General features: G+C 63.2%; 1 protein-coding gene across 1 annotated transcript in view; it reads right to left on the reverse strand.

Annotated features, from left to right (window-relative positions):
• Nucleotides 1-20,440, reverse strand: part of PLEC (plectin) — a 108,636-nt gene that overhangs the window by 49,001 nt on the left and 39,195 nt on the right. Inside the window, exons 21-33 of the mRNA XM_066571308.1 lie at nucleotides 19,793-19,945; nucleotides 19,091-19,245; nucleotides 18,891-19,017; nucleotides 18,629-18,812; nucleotides 17,751-17,908; nucleotides 15,926-16,104; nucleotides 14,832-14,970; nucleotides 14,389-14,745; nucleotides 13,172-13,255; nucleotides 12,964-13,068; nucleotides 12,693-12,791; nucleotides 7,202-10,582; nucleotides 354-6,674 (exon numbers count right to left, since the gene is read on the reverse strand). Coding sequence (XP_066427405.1) covers nucleotides 354-6,674; nucleotides 7,202-10,582; nucleotides 12,693-12,791; nucleotides 12,964-13,068; nucleotides 13,172-13,255; nucleotides 14,389-14,745; nucleotides 14,832-14,970; nucleotides 15,926-16,104; nucleotides 17,751-17,908; nucleotides 18,629-18,812; nucleotides 18,891-19,017; nucleotides 19,091-19,245; nucleotides 19,793-19,945 — 11,442 coding nt within the window. The remainder of the gene's footprint in view (nucleotides 1-353; nucleotides 6,675-7,201; nucleotides 10,583-12,692; nucleotides 12,792-12,963; nucleotides 13,069-13,171; nucleotides 13,256-14,388; nucleotides 14,746-14,831; nucleotides 14,971-15,925; nucleotides 16,105-17,750; nucleotides 17,909-18,628; nucleotides 18,813-18,890; nucleotides 19,018-19,090; nucleotides 19,246-19,792; nucleotides 19,946-20,440) is intronic.

Here is a 20,440-nt window from a genome sequence, read left to right on the forward strand (position 1 = left end):
GCTAAGTGGTTAGATCCAAACAGGGAACTGTTTTCTTGGTGTCCGGCTCGGCCGCGCCGTGTGCGAGCAGCGGCGGGATTGGCACGGCCAGGAGCAGGAACGGTGTCCGGCTCCTGGGGCGCAGGGTGGGGAGGGTAGTGTGTATTCTCTCTTGTCTCTTAATATACAAACACTGTCAGCACATTCGCATATATTAATTTATTAGTCTTGTCTTTTTGGTTAAACTTGAGGCACTGCTTTGGGAGAAGAGTGGAGGTTCAAAATTAAAAAAAATACTAGTGATTAGCCAGCAGCGTTGCCACATGCGGAGCGGGTGAGGCGGCGCCTCAGGGGGCTGGCAGGTCTCAGGCCACGCGGAGCAGGGGCCCAGACACCCCGGGGCACTCCCTGCTCGCCTCCCACCCGCAGCTTCTGGATGCAGCCAGGGCGAGGGCAAGGGCAGCCTCCTCCACGGTGCCCTGGGTACCCCCCGTGTATCTGCGCCCGAAACTCGAGGAGGAGTAGGAGGAGGAAGAGAAGGTCATGGAGAAGCTGGAGCCAGTGGCGTCAAAACTGCCACGCCGGGAGCCTGAGCGGGAGCCGGTGCGAGAGCCCGAGCGTGATCCGGAGGTGGAGCCAGCGCTGCTGATGTTGTAGGGGCTGTAGTAGCCCTTGCTGGATTGGGAGGAGGCCTCCAGCAGCCGCAGGCCAGTCCCATCCTCGATCATGCTCCGGTCCATGGCATCCTTGTAGGAGATCTTGAGCTTGGTCTTGGGGCAGGTGAGGTACTTGGAATAGGTGTTGACATCCCGCAGCTTCTGGGCAGTCCGCGCGTCGATGGTGCCCTTCTGCAGCGCGTCATCCAGGGAGACACGGCCTGGGGCATCGGGCTCAATCAGGCCCCCTGTCAAGTACTGCACCTCCAGGAACCGCTGCCCGGCCTCGTAGTACAGCCAGCCCTTCTTCAGGGCCTGCGCTGCCGACATCTTCGTCTTGGTCCGCGGGTCCTCAAAGCCGTAGAAGGCCTTCTGCGCCAGGTTGATGCGGTCCACCATGATCTTGTCAACCAGGCCCTTGGTGACCGCATCGGCAACAGTGCATTTGTCACCGGTGTTGGGGTCGATGATGCCCCCGGTGCAGGCCTGGGCTTCCAGCAGCCGCTGCCCTGTGATGTTGTCCACCAGGTTGCGGCGCATCGCCTCCGTGATGGACACCTTCTCCAGAGTGTCCGTGTCCAGGATGCCTGCCACTGGCCCAGTCTCTTCGGTTGGGTCAGTCCACATGGAGATCTGGGTCCGTGACAGGGCTGGGCTGACAGTGTAGGAGGAGGAGGATCCAACTGAGGACGACCGCGACCGGAAGCCACCCATGTTGCCAGAGAGCATGTCAGCAAACTCGGTGATGGAGAGGGTGCCCGAGCGGTACTGGTCCAGGGCTGACTGGTCAATCAGACCCTTGCCAATGGCATCGTCGATGTCATACTGGCGCCCCGAGCGCCTGTCGATGATCATTGACTTCACCACGCCATCGGAGGAGGAGGTGGTGATCTCCTCCCACTCGCACTCCTGCTCTGACAGCTCCAGGTAAGTCTGGTGGTCAATGAGGCCCTTGCGATAGGCTTCATACACGGACATCTCCTTGCCTGTCTCTGGGTCAACGATCACCACCCGGCGCTTGCGGACGGAGGACTTGGAGGAGGTCTTCCTCTCCCGCTTCTTCTCCTTCAGAGGCAGGAGGCACAGGCCGGTCTCTGGGTCCGTGATGCACCGCTCCATGAGCTGCAGGTAGGTGAGGTTCTCCTCTGTGTTGGGGTCGAAGAAGCCCTTGGTGTCGTCACTAGGGTCCAGCAGGATCTCATTCATCTCCTCATCAAAGAGGCCCCTCTTGTAGGCCACCTCCACAGGCAGGCGGTGGCTCTCCTCAGGGTCAATGATGCCTCCCGTGGCGATCTGCGCCTCCAGCAGGCGGATCCCGTGGTCCTTCAGGATCAGACCCTTCTTCATAGCCTGGAAGAGGGAGATGAGCTTTCCGGTGTAGGGGTCCCGGTAGCCAGTGACAGCCCGCTCAGCAGAGAGCAGCTTGTCCTTGAACTCGGGGCCCACAATGCCCATGCGCACGGCTTCCTCCACTGTCAGCTTGAGGCCCTTGATGGGGTCAATCACATAGCCCGTGGCCGCCTGTGCCTCCAGGAGCTCGAAGGCAGTGCCAGGCCGGATGATCCCCTTCTTCATGGCCTGGTAGATGGACAGACGCTCCTTTGTGGAGTCCACAAAGACGCCAGCGATGCAGCTGGTGCCCTCCAGGAACTTCTTCAGGTTCTTAGAGACTTCCTCAACAGAGGTGAGACCCTCCTGGAGGCGCTGGGCTGTGGCTTCGTCCATCACCTGCGAAAGGACCAGCTCCTCCACCGTGATCTGCTTCCTCAGGCCCCGGAAGGTGAGCTTCCGTGTGTCGCAGAGCGGGAGCAGGAGGAGCCGGGTGTTCTCGTCCTTGCGGCACCGCCTCAGCAGCTGCGTGTAGCTGAGCTTCTCATCTGTGGAGGGGTCCACGTAGCTGCGCACCTCGCTGGGCTCCGACAGCATGTCGTACGTCTCCTTGTTGATGAAGCCTCGCTGGAGAGCCACCTCCAAGGGCAGGTGGAAGCCCAAGTGAGGGTCAATTATGCCGCCGGTGGCAATCTGGGCGTCCAGGAGCTTGAGGGCCTCTTCGCTGGGAATGAGATCTTTCTTCATGGCCTGGAAGAGGGAAATCTTCTGTTCACTGTAGGGGTCTCTGTAGCCGGTCACAGCCCTCTCTGCGGACAGGAGCCGGTCGTGGATCTCTGGCCCCACCACCCCCTTCCTGACCGCCTCATCAACAGTCAGCATTTCGTTCTTCGTGGGGTCAATCATGAAGCCGGTGGCTGCCTGGGCCTCCAGGAGGGAGCGGGCCACTTCAGAATTGATCAGCCCCTTCTTCAGCGCCTGGTAGACACTGAGAGTCTGCTTGGAGGAGGGGATGTAGATGCCAGCCACGCAGCCCGACCCATAAAGGTACTTCCAGACAGTCTCCACATCCAGCAGCTCCCGGAAGGTTTTGGAGCCCTGTTTCAGTAGGTTGTAGATGTCCTGTGTGATGATCTTGGCCTCGAAGAGGTCCTCAGCTGTGATGCGGCGCCGGACGTAGTCATAGGACGTGAGATTCTGCTGCCGGATGATCTCAGTCTTCTCGATGATCTCGATGATAATGATGATCATGCGCTCCTTGGACACGCGGCCCGACTGGAACTCCTCCATGAGATGTTTACGCTGCTCCTCGGGCAGCAGGTCCGAGTGCATGACATCCCACAGTGACATGGAGGAGCCTGCCCGGCTGCCCACAGGGATGTCCACCTGTGTCTCCTCAAACACCTTCCGTGTCTCAGCTTCTGTGTACACATGAGTGGTTTCCACCACTTTTGGCTTCTCAGGCTCCCGCAGAGGCAGCAGGTACAGGCCTGTCTCAGGATCCTCGATGCACCTCTCCTTCAGCTGCACATAGGTGAGGTTCTCCTGAGTGTTGGGGTCGAAGAAGCCCTTGGTGTCATCAGTGGGGTCGGAGAGGGTCCGGTTCATCTCCTCGTCGAAGTAGCCACGCTTGTAGGCCACCTCCACGGGCAGGCGATGGCTGTGCACAGGGTCGATAATGCCGCCGGTGGCGATCTGGGCCTCGAGCAGACGGATGCCGTGGTCCTTCACAATCAGCCCTTTCTTCATGGCCTGGAACAGGGAGATGGTATCGCCCGAGTAGGGATCCTTGTACCCCGTGACAGCCTTCTCAGCAGACAGGAGCTTCTCGTGCAGCTCAGGCCCAACAATGCCAGCCTTCACCGCCTCATTGACGTACAGTTTACGGTTCTTCACAGGGTCGATCAAGAACCCAGTGGCTGCCTGGGCCTCCAGGAGGACCACAGCAGTGCTGGGTCTCAGCAGGTTCCTCCTCATGGCCTCATAGATGTTCAGCTTTTCTTTGGTGGCCTCCACATAGACACCGGCAATGCAGTCACTGCCATGCAGGAATCTCCTCACTGCATCTGTCTCCGAGAGGTCCTTCACTGATTTCTTGCCTTCCTTCAGCTGCTCATATTGGGTTTTGCTGATGATGCAGGACTCCAGCAGCTCACTGGCTGGCACCGGAGCACGCAGACCACTGAATGTCAGTTTCTCCTGCTTTTTGGTCTCTGCCTCCTCGATGATGGTGATCACAATCTTGATGATCTTCTCGATTGTCACTTTGCCGGTCTTGTACTGTCGGAGCAGCTCCCGCCTGTGCTCCTCTGTGAAGTATTCAGAGTGGATCAGTTCCCAGATGGTCATTGTCTGGCCCTTCATGCTGCCCACTGGGACCTCGATGGTTGCTTTGTCGAAGCACTCCTTGGCTTGGCTGTCGGTGTAGACCTCCTCCTGCTGTGACTGGATTGCCTTGTCGGACAGGGGCAGCAGGCACAGGCCAGTCTGCTTGTCACGGTGGCAGCTCTTCTGCAGCTGGGCATAGGTGAGGTGTTCCTGGGTGTTGGGACAGTAGAAAGCCTTGGCTTCATCTTGGAACTCAGTCAGAGCCTTGTTTATCTCTGGGTCGAAGTAGCCGCGCTTGTAGGCGACCTCAAGCGGGAGCCGGTGGCTGTTGACGGGGTCGATGATGCCGCCAGTGGCAAGCTGGACATCCAGCAGCCGGAGCCCAGTGTCGCTGGGGATGAGGCCCTTCTGGAGTGCTTGGTAGAGGGAAACCGTCTGACCCGTGTAGGGATCCTTGTAGCCAGTGACCGCCTTCTCTGCCGACAGCAGCTTCTCGTGGAACTCCGGCCCCACCACCTCGGCCTTCACTGCCTCGTCCACGGAGAAGAGCTTGTTACCCACAGGGTCAATGATGTAGCCGGTGGCAGCTTGTGCCTCCAGCAGGGACAGGGCAACCTCTGGCCTCAGCAGGTTTCTCTTCAGGGCCTCGTAGAAGGTGAGCTTCTGACCCGTAGACTCCACCAGGACACCAGCGATGGCATCCATGCCCTTCAGGTACTGCCGTACAGACTCCATCTCCGCCACGTCCTTTACGGACTTCTTGCCCTGGTGCAGCTGGTTGTAGAGGTCCTTGTTGATGATCTTGCTCTCCAGCAGCTCGGCAGCAGGCACGGGGCCCCGCAGGCCCTCAAAGCACATCTGGCTCTTTTTCTCACTTTCCTCCACAACCGTGATGACGATCTTGATGATCTTCTCCACTGTGATCTTGCCAGTCCTGTACTGCTGGATCAGGTCCCGCCTTTGGTCCTCAGTGAAGTATTCAGAGTTGATGAGCTCCCAGATGGTCATCGTCTTCCCTTGGAACTTGCCAAACGGTGCTGTCACTGTGGCCTTCTTGAAGACGTCCTTGGCTTCCTTGTCGGTGTAGACCAGCTCCCTGGCTTTGGCTGCTTGGTCAGTGAGCGGCAGGAGGCACAGCCCTGTGTCGGGGTCAGTCACGCACCGCTCCATGAGCTGCAGGTAGGTGAGGTTCTCCTGAGTGTTGGGATCAAAGAAGCCCTTGGTGTCATCAGTGGGGTCAGACAGGACCTGATTCATCTCCTCATCGAAGTAGCCACGCTTGTAGGCGGCTTCCACGGGCAGGCGGTGGCTGTTGACAGGATCGATGATGCCACCAGTGGCAATCTGGGCCTCGAGCAGGCGGATGCCGTGGTCCCTGACGATCAGATCCTTCTGCATGGCCTGGAACAGGGAGATCTTGTCACCTGTGTACGGATCCTTATAGCCGGTGACAGCCCGCTCGGCCGACAGCATCTTGTTGTGCAGCTCTGGCCCAATCACCCCCTCTCGCACCGCCTCGTTCACCGAGAGCCTTGCGTTCCGCACAGGGTCAATGATGAAGCCAGAAGCAGCCTGTGCCTCCAGGAGCACCAGCGCTGTGCCTGGGCTGAGCAGCTTCTTCTTCATGGCTTCGTAGATGCTCATCTTCTGGTTGGAGGGTTTGATCAGCAAACCGGCAATGCTGCTCTTGCCCTGCAGGTACTTCTTGACATCCTCCCTCTGAGAGAGCTCGCCCACACTCACAACACCCTTCGCCAACTTGTCCAAGTTCTCCCTGCTCAGAATGCCGGCATCAGCCAGCTTCTCTGCTGACACCTTCTGCCGGATGCCGTCAAAGGCGAACTCCGGCTCCCCATTCTGGGCTAAGCCGTCCATTGCATCCCGGCCATTGGGCACAGCCTTGACGTCCAGCAGCTGCGTTGTCGTAACCGCCTCCCCAGGCAGGTCATCTGTCTGGATCATGATCTCCCGTCTCTGGGCCAGGGCAGCCTTGTACTCCTCCTGCATCTGCTCGAGCCTCTCCCTCAGCTTCTGGTTCTCTTCTTCCAGAAGTTTCTCCTGCTGCTGTCGCTGTCTCTCCAGCTGCTGTAGCTCCTCCTGCTTGTGCCGAACGTTTTCCTCAGCTTCCTTCTGATGCTTCTTGGCTTCCTCTAACATAGCTTTCAACTGCTGCTTCTCCTGCTCCATCTCCCGCTGCTGCCGCTCCTGCTCTGCCTTCAGGTTCTGGGCTTTGTTCACCTCATCCTTAAAGAGCTTCTCCAGCTTTGATTTCTCCTCCTCAATGAACTTCTCCTTCTGCAGCAGGGCATCTTTCTCCGTCAGGAAGCTCTGCTGCAGGAGCTGCGTCTCCTGACGGAGCTGAGCCTGCTGGGCCACCTGCATCTGGGGTGGGAGAGAGAACAGTGCAGTCAGACACCCAGGAGGGCAGTGGGGGACTGAGGGTGGGCTGAGGCAGGGGGACGGGCGGCAGGGGTGGCACGGAGGCACAGTCACCCACACACTCTCTACAACAGGTAAGAGCTAAGGAGCAGAGCTGGGGTTAGGGAGCCACACACAACATGAGGCAGGATGACCAGGGGAAGGACACAAGGGAACCCCCAGCACTCAGGCGGGGAGCTGGGCACAGAGAGGAACACGGCAGGACGTGCCATGGGGTGGAAGAGCCAGCCCAGGCGGTGGGGATCCCACCTCCATGGCTCCAGGGGTTTGGGGTCCTGCTCTGACGCTGCCCGAGGGCTTTGCTCCACCGCCTTCAACTCTACGCACGTCCCTGACCTGCACAGGGGGTCCAGCCCCACCATCCCCAGTGATGGTCCCTGGGGACCGCCCAGGGATGGTGTGGGCTGGCTGGGAAGAGGGACAGCCTCCCTGTGTACCGCCACCACTAAGGGGGACCCGCAGCCCAGTACCTCCTCTGCCTTCTGCTGCAGCAGCGCTGCCTCCTGTTTCAGCTTCTCCTTCTCCTTCTCCAGGTCAGCGATGGCCTTCCGCAGCTTTTCGGCATCCTCATCGCTCTGGTGCCGCTGGATCTCCAGAGTGTGCACCATCGTCATCTTCTCCTGTGTGGCCAGCTCAGTCTCATGCAGCCTCTCACTGATCTCCTCCGCCTGCTTTTTGAACCGCTTGGCTTCCTCCTCAGCCTTGGCCTGGGCCATGCTCATCTCCGCCACTTGCAGCTTGAGGCGCTCGGCCTCAGCCGTGATGTCCAGCTGCCGCCGGCGCTCAGCCTCCAGCGTCTTCTGGAAGCCCTCGGTCTCCTCAGCCAGGCGCTGCTGCATCTGCTCCTTGTCCTCCTGCAGCTTCTTGGCGTGTTCCTGCGCCAGATCCTTCTGCTTCTGCAGCATTTCAGCCTCGGCCCGCAGCCGCGTGGCCTCCTGCACCGCCTGCATCTTCTCCTTCAGCATCTTCTCTGCCAGGGCCCGCTGCTGCGCCAGGTCGTCCTCAGCCAGCTGCCGCATGCGGGCGGCCTCCTGCGCCTCCACGCTCAGCCGGGCCACCTCCTCTGCCACCTGCTTCATCTTCTCTGCCTCCTCCGCCAGGAACTTCTGCGTGTTGTCCTTGTCCTTGAGGATCAGCGCCTTGTTCTCCTCCTCGATGCGGCTCTTCAGCTTGGCCAGCTCCTCCATCTGCACCCGCACCTTGAAGAGCTCCTCCTCCACCTGGGCCTTCTGCCGGACGGCGTCTGTCACCTCCTCCTTCAGCCGCTGCAGCTCCTCATCCAGGATGCCCTTCTGGTGGTCTGTCTCATCCAGCTGCAACTTCACCTTGGTCAGCTCCTGCTCCACCTGCGCCTTCTGTCGCAGTGTCTGCTCGGCAAACTTCTTGTGCTTCTCCATCTCGGCATCGGCCAGCTGCTTCTGCCTCAGGGCCGCCTGCTCCGCCTGCGCCCGTTTCGCTGCCTCCAGCTCGGCCTCCTTCCGCAGCTTCTCTGCGTCCGCCTGCGCCTGTGCCTTGGCCTGCGCCTCCTCCTCTGCCCGCTGCTTCAGCCGCTCAGCCTCCTCCACGCGCTGCCGGGACAAGCTGGCGTCCTGCTCGGCCTTGCCACGGGCAAACTCAGCCTCCTCAGCCGCCCGCCGGGCCCGCTCAGCCTCCTCGCGCAGGCGGTCCAGGAGGCTCTGCTCCTGCTGGCGCGTCTGCAGCAGCTCCTGCTCCTTCTGCTGCACAGCAGCCAGGTGCGCCTTCTCCTCCGCTGCAATCCGCTTCTGTGCCGCCTCCCGTGCCAGCTGGATCTGCCGCTCCGACTCCTTCTCCGCCAGTTCCTTCTGCCGCCGCGCCTCCTCCACCATGGCCCGCAGCCGCTCCACCTCCTCCAGGGCCAGCCGCCGCTGCCGCCCGGCCTCCTCCTCGGCCGCCAGGATGGCCTGCACCTTCTCTTCGGCCTCACGCCGGCGGCCCTCCTCCTCCAGCGCCAGCGCCCGCTGCCGCTCAGCCTCCCGCTCCGCCTGCTCCCGGCTGCGCTGCACCTCCTCTGCCTCCCCACGGATGCGGTTCAGCTCCCGCTCCAGCTCGCTCTTGCCAGCTGAGGCCCTCTCGAAGCTGGCCTTGAGGGCGCGGATCTCCTCCTCCACCTGCCGCCGCTGCCGCAGCGTATCCTCCACGAGCCCCTTCTGCCTCTCCAGCTCGCTCTCTGAGGAGCGCTTCAGCAGGGCAATCTTCTCCTCGATGTCCTGCTTGTGTTGGGCCGCCTGCTCCTCCAGCAGCTTGCGCTGGTAGGCCTCGTCCTCCGCCAGCCGCCGCAGCCGCTCATTCTCCGCCTCCTTCTCCTTCAGCGCAATCTCCGCCTCCGCCTTCAGCCGTGAGGCCTCATTGATGGCCGCCAGCTTCTCCTTCAGGATGCGCTCGGCCTCAGCCCGTTGCCGGGTGGCCTCGTCCTCTGCCAGCTGCCGCTGCCGCTTGGCCTCCTCGGAGAGGGCGCGCAGGCGGGCAGCCTCCTCGGCCAGCTCCCGCAGCTTGTTGGCCTCCGCCTCCAGCCGCTGCTTGGACTTCTCACTGCTGGAGCGCGACTCCTCCTCTGTCTTGGCCTTGCTCTCCAGCAGGACCTCCATCTCTGCCCGCAGCTTGGCCAGCTCCTCCTCCAGCTCTTTCCTCCTCTGGATGGCCTCGTTTACCTCACCCTTCAACCGCGAGAGCTCTTCCTCCAGGAGCAGGCGCTGCTGCTCCCCGTTCTCCATCTCTGCCTTCAGCCGGATCAGCTCCTGCTCCGCCGCCAGCTTCTGCTGGGCTGTGCCCTCTGCCAGCTCCCGCTGCTTTTCCAGCTCTTCCTCCGCCAGCTCCTTCTGCCGCACGGCCACCTCCTCTGCCTTGGCACGTTTGCGGGCCTCGCGCTCAGCATCCTCCTTCTGCTTCTCGGCCTCCTCCTGTGCCAGTGACTTCTTGTGGGCCACCTCTTCAGCCTGCAGACGCAGGCGCAGCGCCTCGTTGGCCTTCTGCCGCCAGCGCTCCAGCTCCTTCTCAGCCTCCTCCCGCGAGCGCTCGGCCTCCAGCTGCTGCCTCTTGAGCCGCTCGGCCTCCTCCTGCAGTTGGGCCACCACATCGTGCTCCTGCTGCAGCGACAGCTCCAGCTGCGCTGTCTTCTCGGCGAAAGAGAGCCTCTTGCTCTGCAGCTCGGCCTCAGCGCTGCGCTGGGCCACCTCCTGGGCCACCTGGATCTGCCGGTCCTTCTCGGCCTCTGCCTGCCGCATGCGTCGCTCAGCCTCCTCCGCCTGCAGCCGCAGCTGCTCCAGGTCTGCCACTGCCTTCTGCTTCTCCCGGGCCGCTTCGCGCTCGGCCTGCACCTTGCGCTTCAGCTCCTCCTCCGCCTCCCGCTTCTTCTGGCTCTCCTCCTTCACCTGCCGGCGCAGGCGCTCGGCCTCCTCCTGTGCCTGCCGCTTCTGCCGCTCGGCATCTTCGGCACGTGCCCGCAGCTCCTGCAGCTCTGTCTCTGCACTCTCCCGCTGCTTCTCGGTGCTCTCCAGCTGCAGGCGGATCAGGCGGATCTCCTCCTCCACCTTCTTGCGGTTGTACTCAGCCTCCTCAATCAGCTTCACCTTGGACTTGATCTGGTGGTCCGAGTTCTGCCGCAGCTGCATCAGCTCCTGCTGGATGTTCTGCTTCTGCTGCTCGGCATCCACGGCCACCACCTCCCGCCGGGTGACCTCCTCCTGCATGCGGAGCTGCAGCTCCCGCGCCTCCGCCTCCGCCTGTGCCTTGGCTTTGGCGTGGGCCTCGGCCAGCTGCCGCTGCTTCTCCAGCTGCGCCTCCACCTCCGCCAGCCGCTTCCTCTCCTCCTCTTTCAGCTTCTCGGCGGCTTTCTGGAGGGGAAAGAGGGTGCAGGGGACAGAGAGGGGAGAGAGAGACAAATCACAAGGGATGCGATCGCGCCGTGGAATCGATGCTGGCCCAGCCGCACACTGCCGAGACAGCGGAGGGGTGGCAGATGCGCGTGGAATGGCTTCGGCCCCTGGGCCACCGCACGAGCCGGTGACGCCAGCTTCCAGAAGATGTGTGGCACGACAGGGGACACACGACAGCACAGGCAGACAGGCAACAGGAGCCAGACAGCAGCGCAGGAAGCCACGCTCCAGAGAGAAGGGACAGAGAGCGAGTGGAGCCCAAGCGATGAAGACGATGCGAGCAGCGTGCACATCACCACCCTGGCTCCCCCTGCAAGGGGGCTGGCACAGACAGCCCCTGCCGTGAGGAAAGGAGAGAGACGGCCGGAGCACTGGGAGCAGAAGAGAGGGGAGCCGTGCCAGGGCAGTGCCGGCAGAGTCTTCCCTGCTGGGAAAGCCTCAACAGGAGAGAGTGGTTCAGCTGGTTCAAAACCCTCCCAGCCCTCTCCAGGCAACTGGGAGCAGGGTCTGCCAAAGGGCCAACGCAGCTGGCGCACCACATGCACCGTGAGCGAGGCAGCCGCACGTTCTGCAGGGCCCGGGCACAGGCAGTGCATGCAGGGGAGCCAGACCCCACACTGGACCCCTGGTCCCAGAGCAGCACAGATGTAGAGGAGGGCGAGGAGGAGAGGGTGAGCCGTGGGGCAGGCAGAGGGTGCCGCGGGGAGAGGGCATGCGCAGAGTGAGTACCTGGTGCACGGCTGCCAGAGTCATCCTGGTTTTTTACCCTCCATTAGATCCCCACCAACACAAATATTCCCCAAGAAAAAGCACTGGCAAAGCAGCTCCAAGGGCAGAAACCAAGAGTTAGAGAGGTTACCCCGCGCCAGACCCCGCGGGCCAGCGCCCAGCACAGCAGCATGCGCAGGCAGGTGCTGACTGCACTACGTGTATCTGGGAAGTGCCTCCTACCAACAGTCACACCAGTGCCCCCAGTGCCCAGAGCCAGCTTGGCTCAGAGACCCCCTGTACGCAGAGCCAGCAGCCTTGCTCCCAGGAACCCAGCAGGGAGCAGGAGTTAGGGGCCGTGGGCCAGTATTAGTGATAGGACTGGAGTCATGGCCATGGGCCAGTGTTAGTCACGGGTCAGGAGCCCCAACCATGGGCTGCTGTTAGTGGTGGGGCTGGGGCTGGAGCCACAGCCATGGGCCAGTGTTAGTGATGGGGCTGGGGCTGGAATCACAGCCAAGGGCTGCTGTTAGTGATGGGGCTGGGGCTGGAGTCACAGCCATGGGCTGGCATTAGTAGTGGGGCCAGGGCTGGAGTCACAGCCATGGGCCAGTGTTAGTGACGGGGCTGGAGCCACAGCCATGGGCTGCTGTTAGTGATGGGGCCGGGGCTGGAGTCACAGCCATGGGCTGGCATTAGCAGTGGGGCCAGGGCTGGAGCCACAGCCATGGGCTGCTGTTAGTGATGGGGCCAGGGTTGGAATCACAGCCATGGGTCAGTGTTAGTGATGGGGCTGGGGCTGGAGTCACAGCCATGAGCTGCTGTTAGTGATGGGGCTGGGGCTGGAGCCACAGCCATGGGCCAGTGTTAGTGATGGGGCCAGGGCTGGAATCACAGCCATGGGTCAGTGTTAGTGATGGGGCCGGGGCTGGAGTCACAGCCATGAGCTGATGTTAGTGATGGGGCTGGGGCTGGAGTCACAGCCATGAGCTGCTGTTAGTGATGGGGCTGGGGCTGGAATCACAGCCATGGGCTGCTCTTAGTGATGGGGCCAGGGTTGGAATCACAGCCATGGGCTGCTGTTAGTGATGGGGCCAGGGCTGCAGTCACAGCCATGGGCCAGTGTTAGTGATGGGGCCAGGGCTGGAGTCACAGCCATGGGCTGCTCTTAGTGATGGGGCTGGAGTGACGGCCATAGGCTGGCGTTAGTGGTGGGGCCAGAGTCATGGACGTGAGCTGCCATCAGTGAAAGGGCTGGAGTCATGGCCGTGGGCTGGTGTTAGTGATGGGGCCAGGGACCCCGTGAACTGCGCTCCTTTTGGTCACACAGCTGGCCATGCCGCCCTGCACTGCTCCCTACCTCCTCGTCCTCCAGCCGCCGCAGTGTCTCGGTGATGAACTTGATGTACTGGGTGGTGAGCGTGGTCAGCTCACTGTACTGCGTCCGCAGGTCCACGTACTGTGGAGACAGGGGGTCAGCACGAGAGAGGGGAGCTTGCCCACCAGTACCCCGGCAATGATGGGGCTGCACAACCACGTGCCACAGCCCCAAATCCACCCCTTCAGTGAGCAGCCACGCCCCAGGAGCTGCAGGACACCCCCGGCCAGTGGCAGTGAGAGCCCTCCCTCACCTCCTGGATGATGCTGTCAGATGCCGACTGCACTTTGGGCTTCTTGGCTGGCGATGCCACCGGCTCCACCTGTGCCTTGAAGCTCACCAGCTGCAGCTCATAGTCCTGATGAGGAGAGAGTGATCAAAGCTCTGCTACCCCTGGCCACAGTGCTGTGAGCCCACCCCCTGCAGGACACTGTGCTGCCTCCCCAGCCCCCCAGGCCCACCTTGATGGCGTCGATGTACTGCTTGGCATAGCGCTGGCACTCCTCCACCTTCTCCTTGTGCTGCTCACACTCCTCCAGCAGTTTCTGGGGAGACATGTGGGGGTGAGCCCGGGCACCCCACAGCCACCTGAGAGCACACCTCACCCCAGCATGGCCACCCAAGAGCACACCTCACCCTGCCATGGCCAGGGATGTCCAAGAGTACCCCTTGCCCTGCATGGCTGGGAATGGCCGGGAGCACCCCTCACCCCGCTGCAGCCAAAAATGGTCAGGAGCACCCCCCATCCCACTGGGGATGGCTGAGAGCACCCACCCACCAGGTGCCATGGCCAGGGATGGTCCCACTCCTGCTGCAGCCGCCCAAGAGCAACACTCAAAGTGCCATGGCTGGAGACAGCTAAGCACTCCCCTCACTCTGCCACAGACAGAGATGGGCAGATCTGCACTCTGCTGGGGATGGCCAGGGGAATCCCTCACCACACCATGGCCAGGGATAGCTGAGATCGCCCCTTGTCCTGCTGTGGAATGCCCTGGAGCACTCCTTGCCCCATTGGGGATGGCCAGGCACAACCCCTCACCCTGCTGGGGATGGCCAGGAGCACCCCTCACCCCATTGGGGATGGCCAGGAGTACCCCTTGCCCCATTGGGGATGGCCAGGAGTATCCCCTGCCCCACAGCCAGCCCTACCTTGCCCCCTAGGCCAGCCCTGCCTTGCCCCACAGCCAGCCCTACCTCGCCCCCCTAGGCCAGCCCTACCTTGCCCCATGGCCAGCCCTACCTTGCCCCACAGCCAGCCCTACCTTGCCCCCCTAGGCCAGCCCTACCTTGCCCCACAGCCAGCCCTACCTTGCCCCCCTAGGCCAGCCCTACCTTGCCCCCCATGGGCAGCCCTACCTCGCCCCACAGCCAGCCCTACCTTGCCCCCCATGGGCAGCCCTACCTTGCCCCACAGCCAGCCCTACCTTGCCCCCCATGGGCAGCCCTACCTTGCCCCACAGCCAGCCCTACCTCGCCCCCCTAGGCCAGCCCTACCTTGCCCCATGGCCAGCCCTACCTTGCCCCACAGCCAGCCCTACCTTGCCCCCCTAGGCCAGCCCTACCTTGCCCCCTAGGCCAGCCCTACCTTGCCCCCCTAGGCCGGCCCTACCTTGCCCCCCTAGGCCGGCCCTACCTTGCCCCACGGGCAGCCCTGCCTTGCCCCCTAGGCCAGCCCTACCTTCTCCTGCAGCAGCTGCTCGCGCACGGCCTGGCTGTCAGTGATGGGCACGGCCTGGATGGCCTCCTGGCGCTGCCGGGCGTCGCGGATCCACTGGCGCAGCGCGTCGCAGCTCTGCCTGTAGTAGCCCAGCTGGCGGCCCAGCTGGTCCAGCTCGCGCTGCCGCAGGTCGGCCTGGCCCAGCACAGCCTGCCAGCGCTCCAGCAGCTGCTGCACCCGCTCCCGGTACCGCTCCAGGTCCACGTCCCGCTCGCTGTGGCCGCGCACCATCCGCTCGTTGACGTCCTTGGCCTTGCCCAGGTCGGTCTCCAGCGTGCTGAAGAAGGGCTGGTGCCCCTCGGCCTGTGCCCGCAGCCGCTGTGGCAGATGGGCACCGGTCAGGGCCGGCTGCGGTGTCCCCAGGCCACCCCCAGCTCCCCTCGGCACCCCAGAGCCCCCGGTACCTTAAGCTCAGCCTTGCTGGCCTCCAGCTCAGCCAGGTCGGCCGGCACTGCCTGCACGTCCTTCAGCTGCTCCTCGTACTTGCGGAGCAGCTCCTCAGCCCCCTGCGTGCTCCGGATCACCAGCCCGATGGTCTTGAGCCTGCGGCACAGGGGCGGCATCAGCCGGGAGCAGCCGGGAGCAGGATCGGGGTCAGCCGGGAGTGGGACGGGATCAGCCGGGAGAGGGATCAGGATCAGCCGGGATCAGACGGGAGCGGGATCAGACGGGAGCGGGAGTGGGATCAGCCGGGAGCAGGAGCGGGACCAGACGGAAGCAGGAGTGGGATCAGCCGGGATCAGCTGGGAGAGGGATCGGGATCAGCCGGGAGCAGGACGGGATCAGCCGGGAGCGGGAGCAGGATCAGCCGGGAGAGGGAGCAGGATCAGCCAGGATCAGGATCGGGATCAGCCGGGAGCGGGAGCGGCATCAGCCGGGAGAGGGATCGGGATCAGCCGGGAGTGGGATCAGCCAGGAGAGGGATGGGATCAGCCGGGATCAGGATCGGGATCAGCCGGGAGCCGGAGCGGCATCAGCCAGGAGAGGGATTGGGATCAGCTGGGATCAGCCGGGATCAGCCGGGAGCGGGGCTGGAGCAGCCAGGAGCGGGAGTGGGGCGGGATGGATTAGCCAGGATCAGCCGGGATCGGGATGAGCCGGGATCAGCAGGGAGCGGGGCAGGAGCACGAGCGGGATGGATCAGGTGGGATCAGGATGGGAGCGGGCAGCCCAGCAAGAGCAGCGCCACAGACCCATGAGGGAAGGGAAAGGGGAAAAGGAAAAAAGGGGGAAAGGAAAAAAAGGGGAAAAGGAGAAAAAGGGAAAAAGGGAAAAAAGAGAAAATGGGGAAAAGGAAGAAAAAAAGAGGAAAAGGAAAGAAAAGGGAAAAGGAAAAAAGGGGAAATGGAAAAAAGGGGGGAAAAAAAAGGGAAAAGAGAAACAAAAGGAAGAAGAGAAGAGGGAAGGAAAAGAAAGGGAAAGGCATGCTGGCTCTCCCCAGACTCCCCACGGCCTCCCAAGTGCCCAGGCTCGTTTCCAGGTGCCAGGGCTGACTCACTTCTCCAGGTAGATGCTGGACAGGCTGTACACCTGCTCCATCTTGCGCAGGGTGACCTCCAGCTCGGAGCGCAGCACAGGGGCTGAGCCCGCCTGCTCCGGCTGCGCCAGCACCTGCTCTGTCTTCTCGCTGACTTTGGCCAGGTTCTTCTGGATGCCCTCCAGCTCCAGGTGTGTTTGCTGCAGGGAAAGAGTCCCTCAGTGCTTGCTGGCTGCAGGGCAGGGCCAACTCTTGGCCAAATGCTCCCCCCTTCTTGGATCCCAGGAGGAGCAGAGCAGGGGAAGGCTCTGCAGCCCGTAGGTGCAGGTGGACAGGGGAGGTTGAGGAGGGATATTGGAAAAACTCCTCCTGGAGGGGCTCTCCAGGCCTGGCACAGCTGCCCAGGGCAGGGCCAGAGCGCCAGCCCTGGGGAGATGTTACAGCCGTGTGGATCACCTGGGGACACGCTCAGGGGTGGCCTGGGGTGGACTCAATGGGCTCCGAGGGATTTTCCAACCCAAACCATTCCCCCAGGCCCAGCTTGGCACTGAGCTGCTCCAACCCAAACCATTCCCCCAGGCCCATCTTGGTACGTGTGGATCACTTGGGGACACGCTCAGGGGTGGCCTTGCGTGGACTCAATGGGCTCCGAGGGATTTTCCAACCCAAACCATTCCCCCAGGCCCATCTGTGCACACTACACGTGTCACAGGCGTGTCACATGGCGGGGGTCACCCTGGGGTCACCCTGGAGGCGTCACCCTCAGGATCCTGGGGGGATGCACTGGGGCAGTTCCCCTGGGCTCCCACATGTGGGGGATGCACTGGGGCAGTTCCCTCAGGCTCCCACACGTGGGGGATGCACTGGGGCAGTTCCTGGGCTCCCACATGTGGGGGATGCACTGGGGCAGTTCTCCTGGGCTCCCACATGTGGGGGATGCACTGGGGCAGTTCCTCCAGGCTCCTACACATGGGGGATGCACTGGGGCAGTTCCTGGGCTCCCACATGTGGGGGATGCACTGGGGCAGTTCCTGGGCTCCCACATGTGGGGGATGCACTGGGGCAGTTCATCCAGGCTCCCACACGTGGGGGATGCACTGGGGCAGTTCCTGGGCTCCCACATGTGGGGGATGCACTGGGGCAGTTCCCCTGGGCTCCCACATGTGGGGCATGCACTGGGGCAGTTCCCTCAGGCTCCCACACATGGGGGATGCACTGGGGCAGTTCCTGGGCTCCCACATGTGGGGGATGCACTGGGGCAGTTCCTGGGCTCCCATATTTGAGGGATGCACTGGGGCAGTTCCCCTGGGCTCCCACATGTGGGGGATGCACTGGGGCAGTTCCTCCAGGCTCCCACACATGGGGGATGCACTGGGGCAGTTCCTGGGCTCCCACACGCGGGGGATGCACTGGGGCAGTTCCCTCAGGCTCCCACACATGAGGGATGCACTGGGGCAGTTCCCTCAGGCTCCCACACATGGGGGATGCACTGGGGCAGTTCCCCTGGGCTCCCACATGTGGGGGATGCACTGGGGCAGTTCCCTCAGGCTCCCACACATGAGGGATGCACTGGGGCAGTTCCCTCAGGCTCCCACACATGGGGGATGCACTGGGGCAGTTCTCCTGGGCTCCTACATGTGGGGGATGCACTGGGGCAGTTCCCTCAGGCTCCCACACATGAGGGATGCACTGGGGCAGTTCCCCTGGGCTCCCATATTTGAGGGATGCCCTGGGGCAGTTCCCTGAGCTCCCATATTTGAGGGATGCACTGGGGCAGTTCCCCTGGGCTCCCACACATGGGGGATGGCCCCATGGGCAGTCCCCACATCCAACACGTGTCCCACACCTGCTGCTCCGCCTGGCGCTGGGCGCACTCGCGCAGCGGGTCGGCCTTGAGGGGCAGGCGCAGGCGGTGCACGGTGCGGCTCTCGCAGCTCTCCAGCTGCAGCCGGATGTCCTTCAGCTGCGAGATGTAGCTCTTGCACAGAGACTCGTCCTGCTCTCCTGCGGGGACAGCGGGGATGGCTCAGTGCCCTGGGACACCACGGGGACACCGCGGGGACTGACAGTGACGCCGGGATGGCTCAGCACCACAGGGACCCCCTGGGGACCCATAGTAGAGAGAGGGGACACGGGGATGGCTCAGGACCCTGGGGACACCTGGGGAGCCACATCAGGGAGAGGGGACACCCGGATGGCTCAGATTGTGGGGACAACACAGGGACCCACAGTAGGGAGAGGTGATATGGGGATGGCTCAGCACCATGGGGACACCCTGGGGACCCACAGCAGGGAGAGGTGACACAGGGATGGCTCAGCACCATGGGGACCCACAGCAGGGAGAGGGGACACAGGGATGGCTGAGAACCACGGGGACACCGCAGGGACCCACAGTGACACCGAGATGGCTCAGCACCATGGGGACACCGTGGGAACCCACAGCAGGAAGAGGGGACACAGGGATGGCTCAGACTGTGCGGACAACACGGTGATCCATGGTGGGAAGGGGAGCATGCAGAGATGGCTCAGCACCCTGGGGACACCCCAGGAGCCAGTGCGAGAGGGCGGAGACTGGAGCAGCTCTGCACTATGGCGATACCCCAGGGACCACAAGGACCTGCAGGTCACCCCAGGGACACCACCAGGACCTGCAGATCACCCCAAGGACCTGGGGAAACCCTGGGCACCGCCACCTTCCAGAGGGGGCAGAGAGGGCACACCCACCTTTTTCCTGGCTCCGCAGCAGCAGCTCGTACTTGTGAGTGCAGGCGTTGTAGTCGCGCTCCACCTGCAGCCGGTCGTCGGGCTGGAAGCTCTGCGAGTCCTGGCTGTCCCTCAGGAACTCCTGGTAGTGCCTCTCCAGGCTGGACAGCACCTGGCGCACCTCCTCGGCCGGCAGCGTGCGGAACTGGGAGGGCACGGCCCTGTCAGCCCCTGCTGGGAGCCCCGGGACCCCTGTGTGGCTCCGGGACCCCCAGGAACTCACCGTGATGTGCGTCCAGGAGTGGATCTGCTGGATGTCCCGGGTCAGGTACTGCCAGGCGCGGAGGCTGCGCAGGTCCTGGTGCAGCTGCTGCCACAGCGCCAGCAGCTGCTGGTGGGTGGCCTCCAGCCTGTGGGCACGTGGAGTTAGAGGGGGGACACAGCGGGGGACACCCGGGTGGGGTGCAGGGTCACCGTCCCCACCTGTGCACGGCGTCCAGAGCCTCCTTGTTGGGGGGAGGCAGGAGGAAGCAGACCGAGGGGACGACGGCCTCGCTGCCGGCGGCGCTCAGCACCCGCCACTGCTGCGGCTGCGCGTGGTTCACCAGGGCACAGGTGTCGTTCTTGTGCACCGTCACCTGCGGGGCGGGGGGGCAGGGTGGGCTGTGGCCCTTGTGTCCATCTGTGCCTCTTTCATATTCCCCAGTGTGCCCTGCTGATATTCCCCAGTGTCCCCCTGATATTCCCCAGTGTCCCCCCTGATATTCTCCAGTGTCCCCCCCGATATTCCCCAATGCGCCCCCACATTTCCCTATGGGACTGGTGTGGTCTCAGTGTGGGTGGGGGTCCTCCTGTGTCCCCCCCAAGGGCCTGGGGCAGCATGAGAGAAGGGTGGGAGGTCTCCCATGTGTCCCCTTGTCCCCCAGGGTGGTGCCATACCATGAGGGGGGGTTCTCCTGTGTCCCCTCATGGGGCTGGGGCAGAGTGAGAGAAGGGTGGGAGGTCTCCCATGTGTCCCCTTGTCCCCCAGGGTGGTGCCATACCATGAGGGGGGGTTCTCCTGTGTCCCCCCATGGGGCTGGGGCAGCACCAGACCGGGATGCTGGACCCACCACGTCCCCCCCAAACCCCCCCACGGCCTCCCCAGGGGGACCAACCCCAATCCCAGCCTCGTGTCCCCCTCACCTCCATTTGCTTGTAGTCGCAGACAGCCTGGATGGGGGGCCGGCCCTGCAGGGGTGTCGAGGGGCTGCGTGGCTTCAGCTGCACGATGGTCCTGGCACGGCGGGACAGAGCCCCCAGCTGCGCCCCCAGCTCCGCCAGCTGCTCCTTCTGCTCCTGTGGGGGCACGTTTGGGACACCTCAGGATTTGGGGGGCCCCATGGCGTTGAGGGGGCATCAGAATCTTAGGGAGGTACCAGCTTTTTTGAGAGAGCTCAGAAATATCAGGAGGTCTCAAAGGTTTTGGGAGCTCTTGGGATTTGGGGGGGGTCTCAGGAGTTGGAGGAGGAGTCAGGAATATGAGGCAGGGGGGTCACCCCAATCTGTTGCAGCAATGGACATGTTGGGGTCACCCCAGGGGTTGCAGTGGGGTGGGCACCCCAGCACTCTGCAGCTGGACACCCCAGGGGCTGCTGTGGGACGCTGATTTTGGGGAGCTGCCACCTCAGAGTCACCAGGGGCTGGGGTCACCCCACACGTGGGGTGAGCCTGGGCTTGCCATGGGGCTGGGGTCACCCTGAGGATCTTGGGGGGCTCCACTCGGGCAGCCCCCTGAGCTCCCACCTGCCCTCGCTACGAGGTCATGCAGCAGGGTCACCCTGCAGATGTGGG

The sequence above is a fragment of the Molothrus aeneus genome, unplaced genomic scaffold (genome assembly GCF_037042795.1).
Source record: "Molothrus aeneus isolate 106 unplaced genomic scaffold, BPBGC_Maene_1.0 scaffold_43, whole genome shotgun sequence".
Taxonomy (NCBI): Eukaryota; Metazoa; Chordata; class Aves; order Passeriformes; family Icteridae; genus Molothrus; species Molothrus aeneus.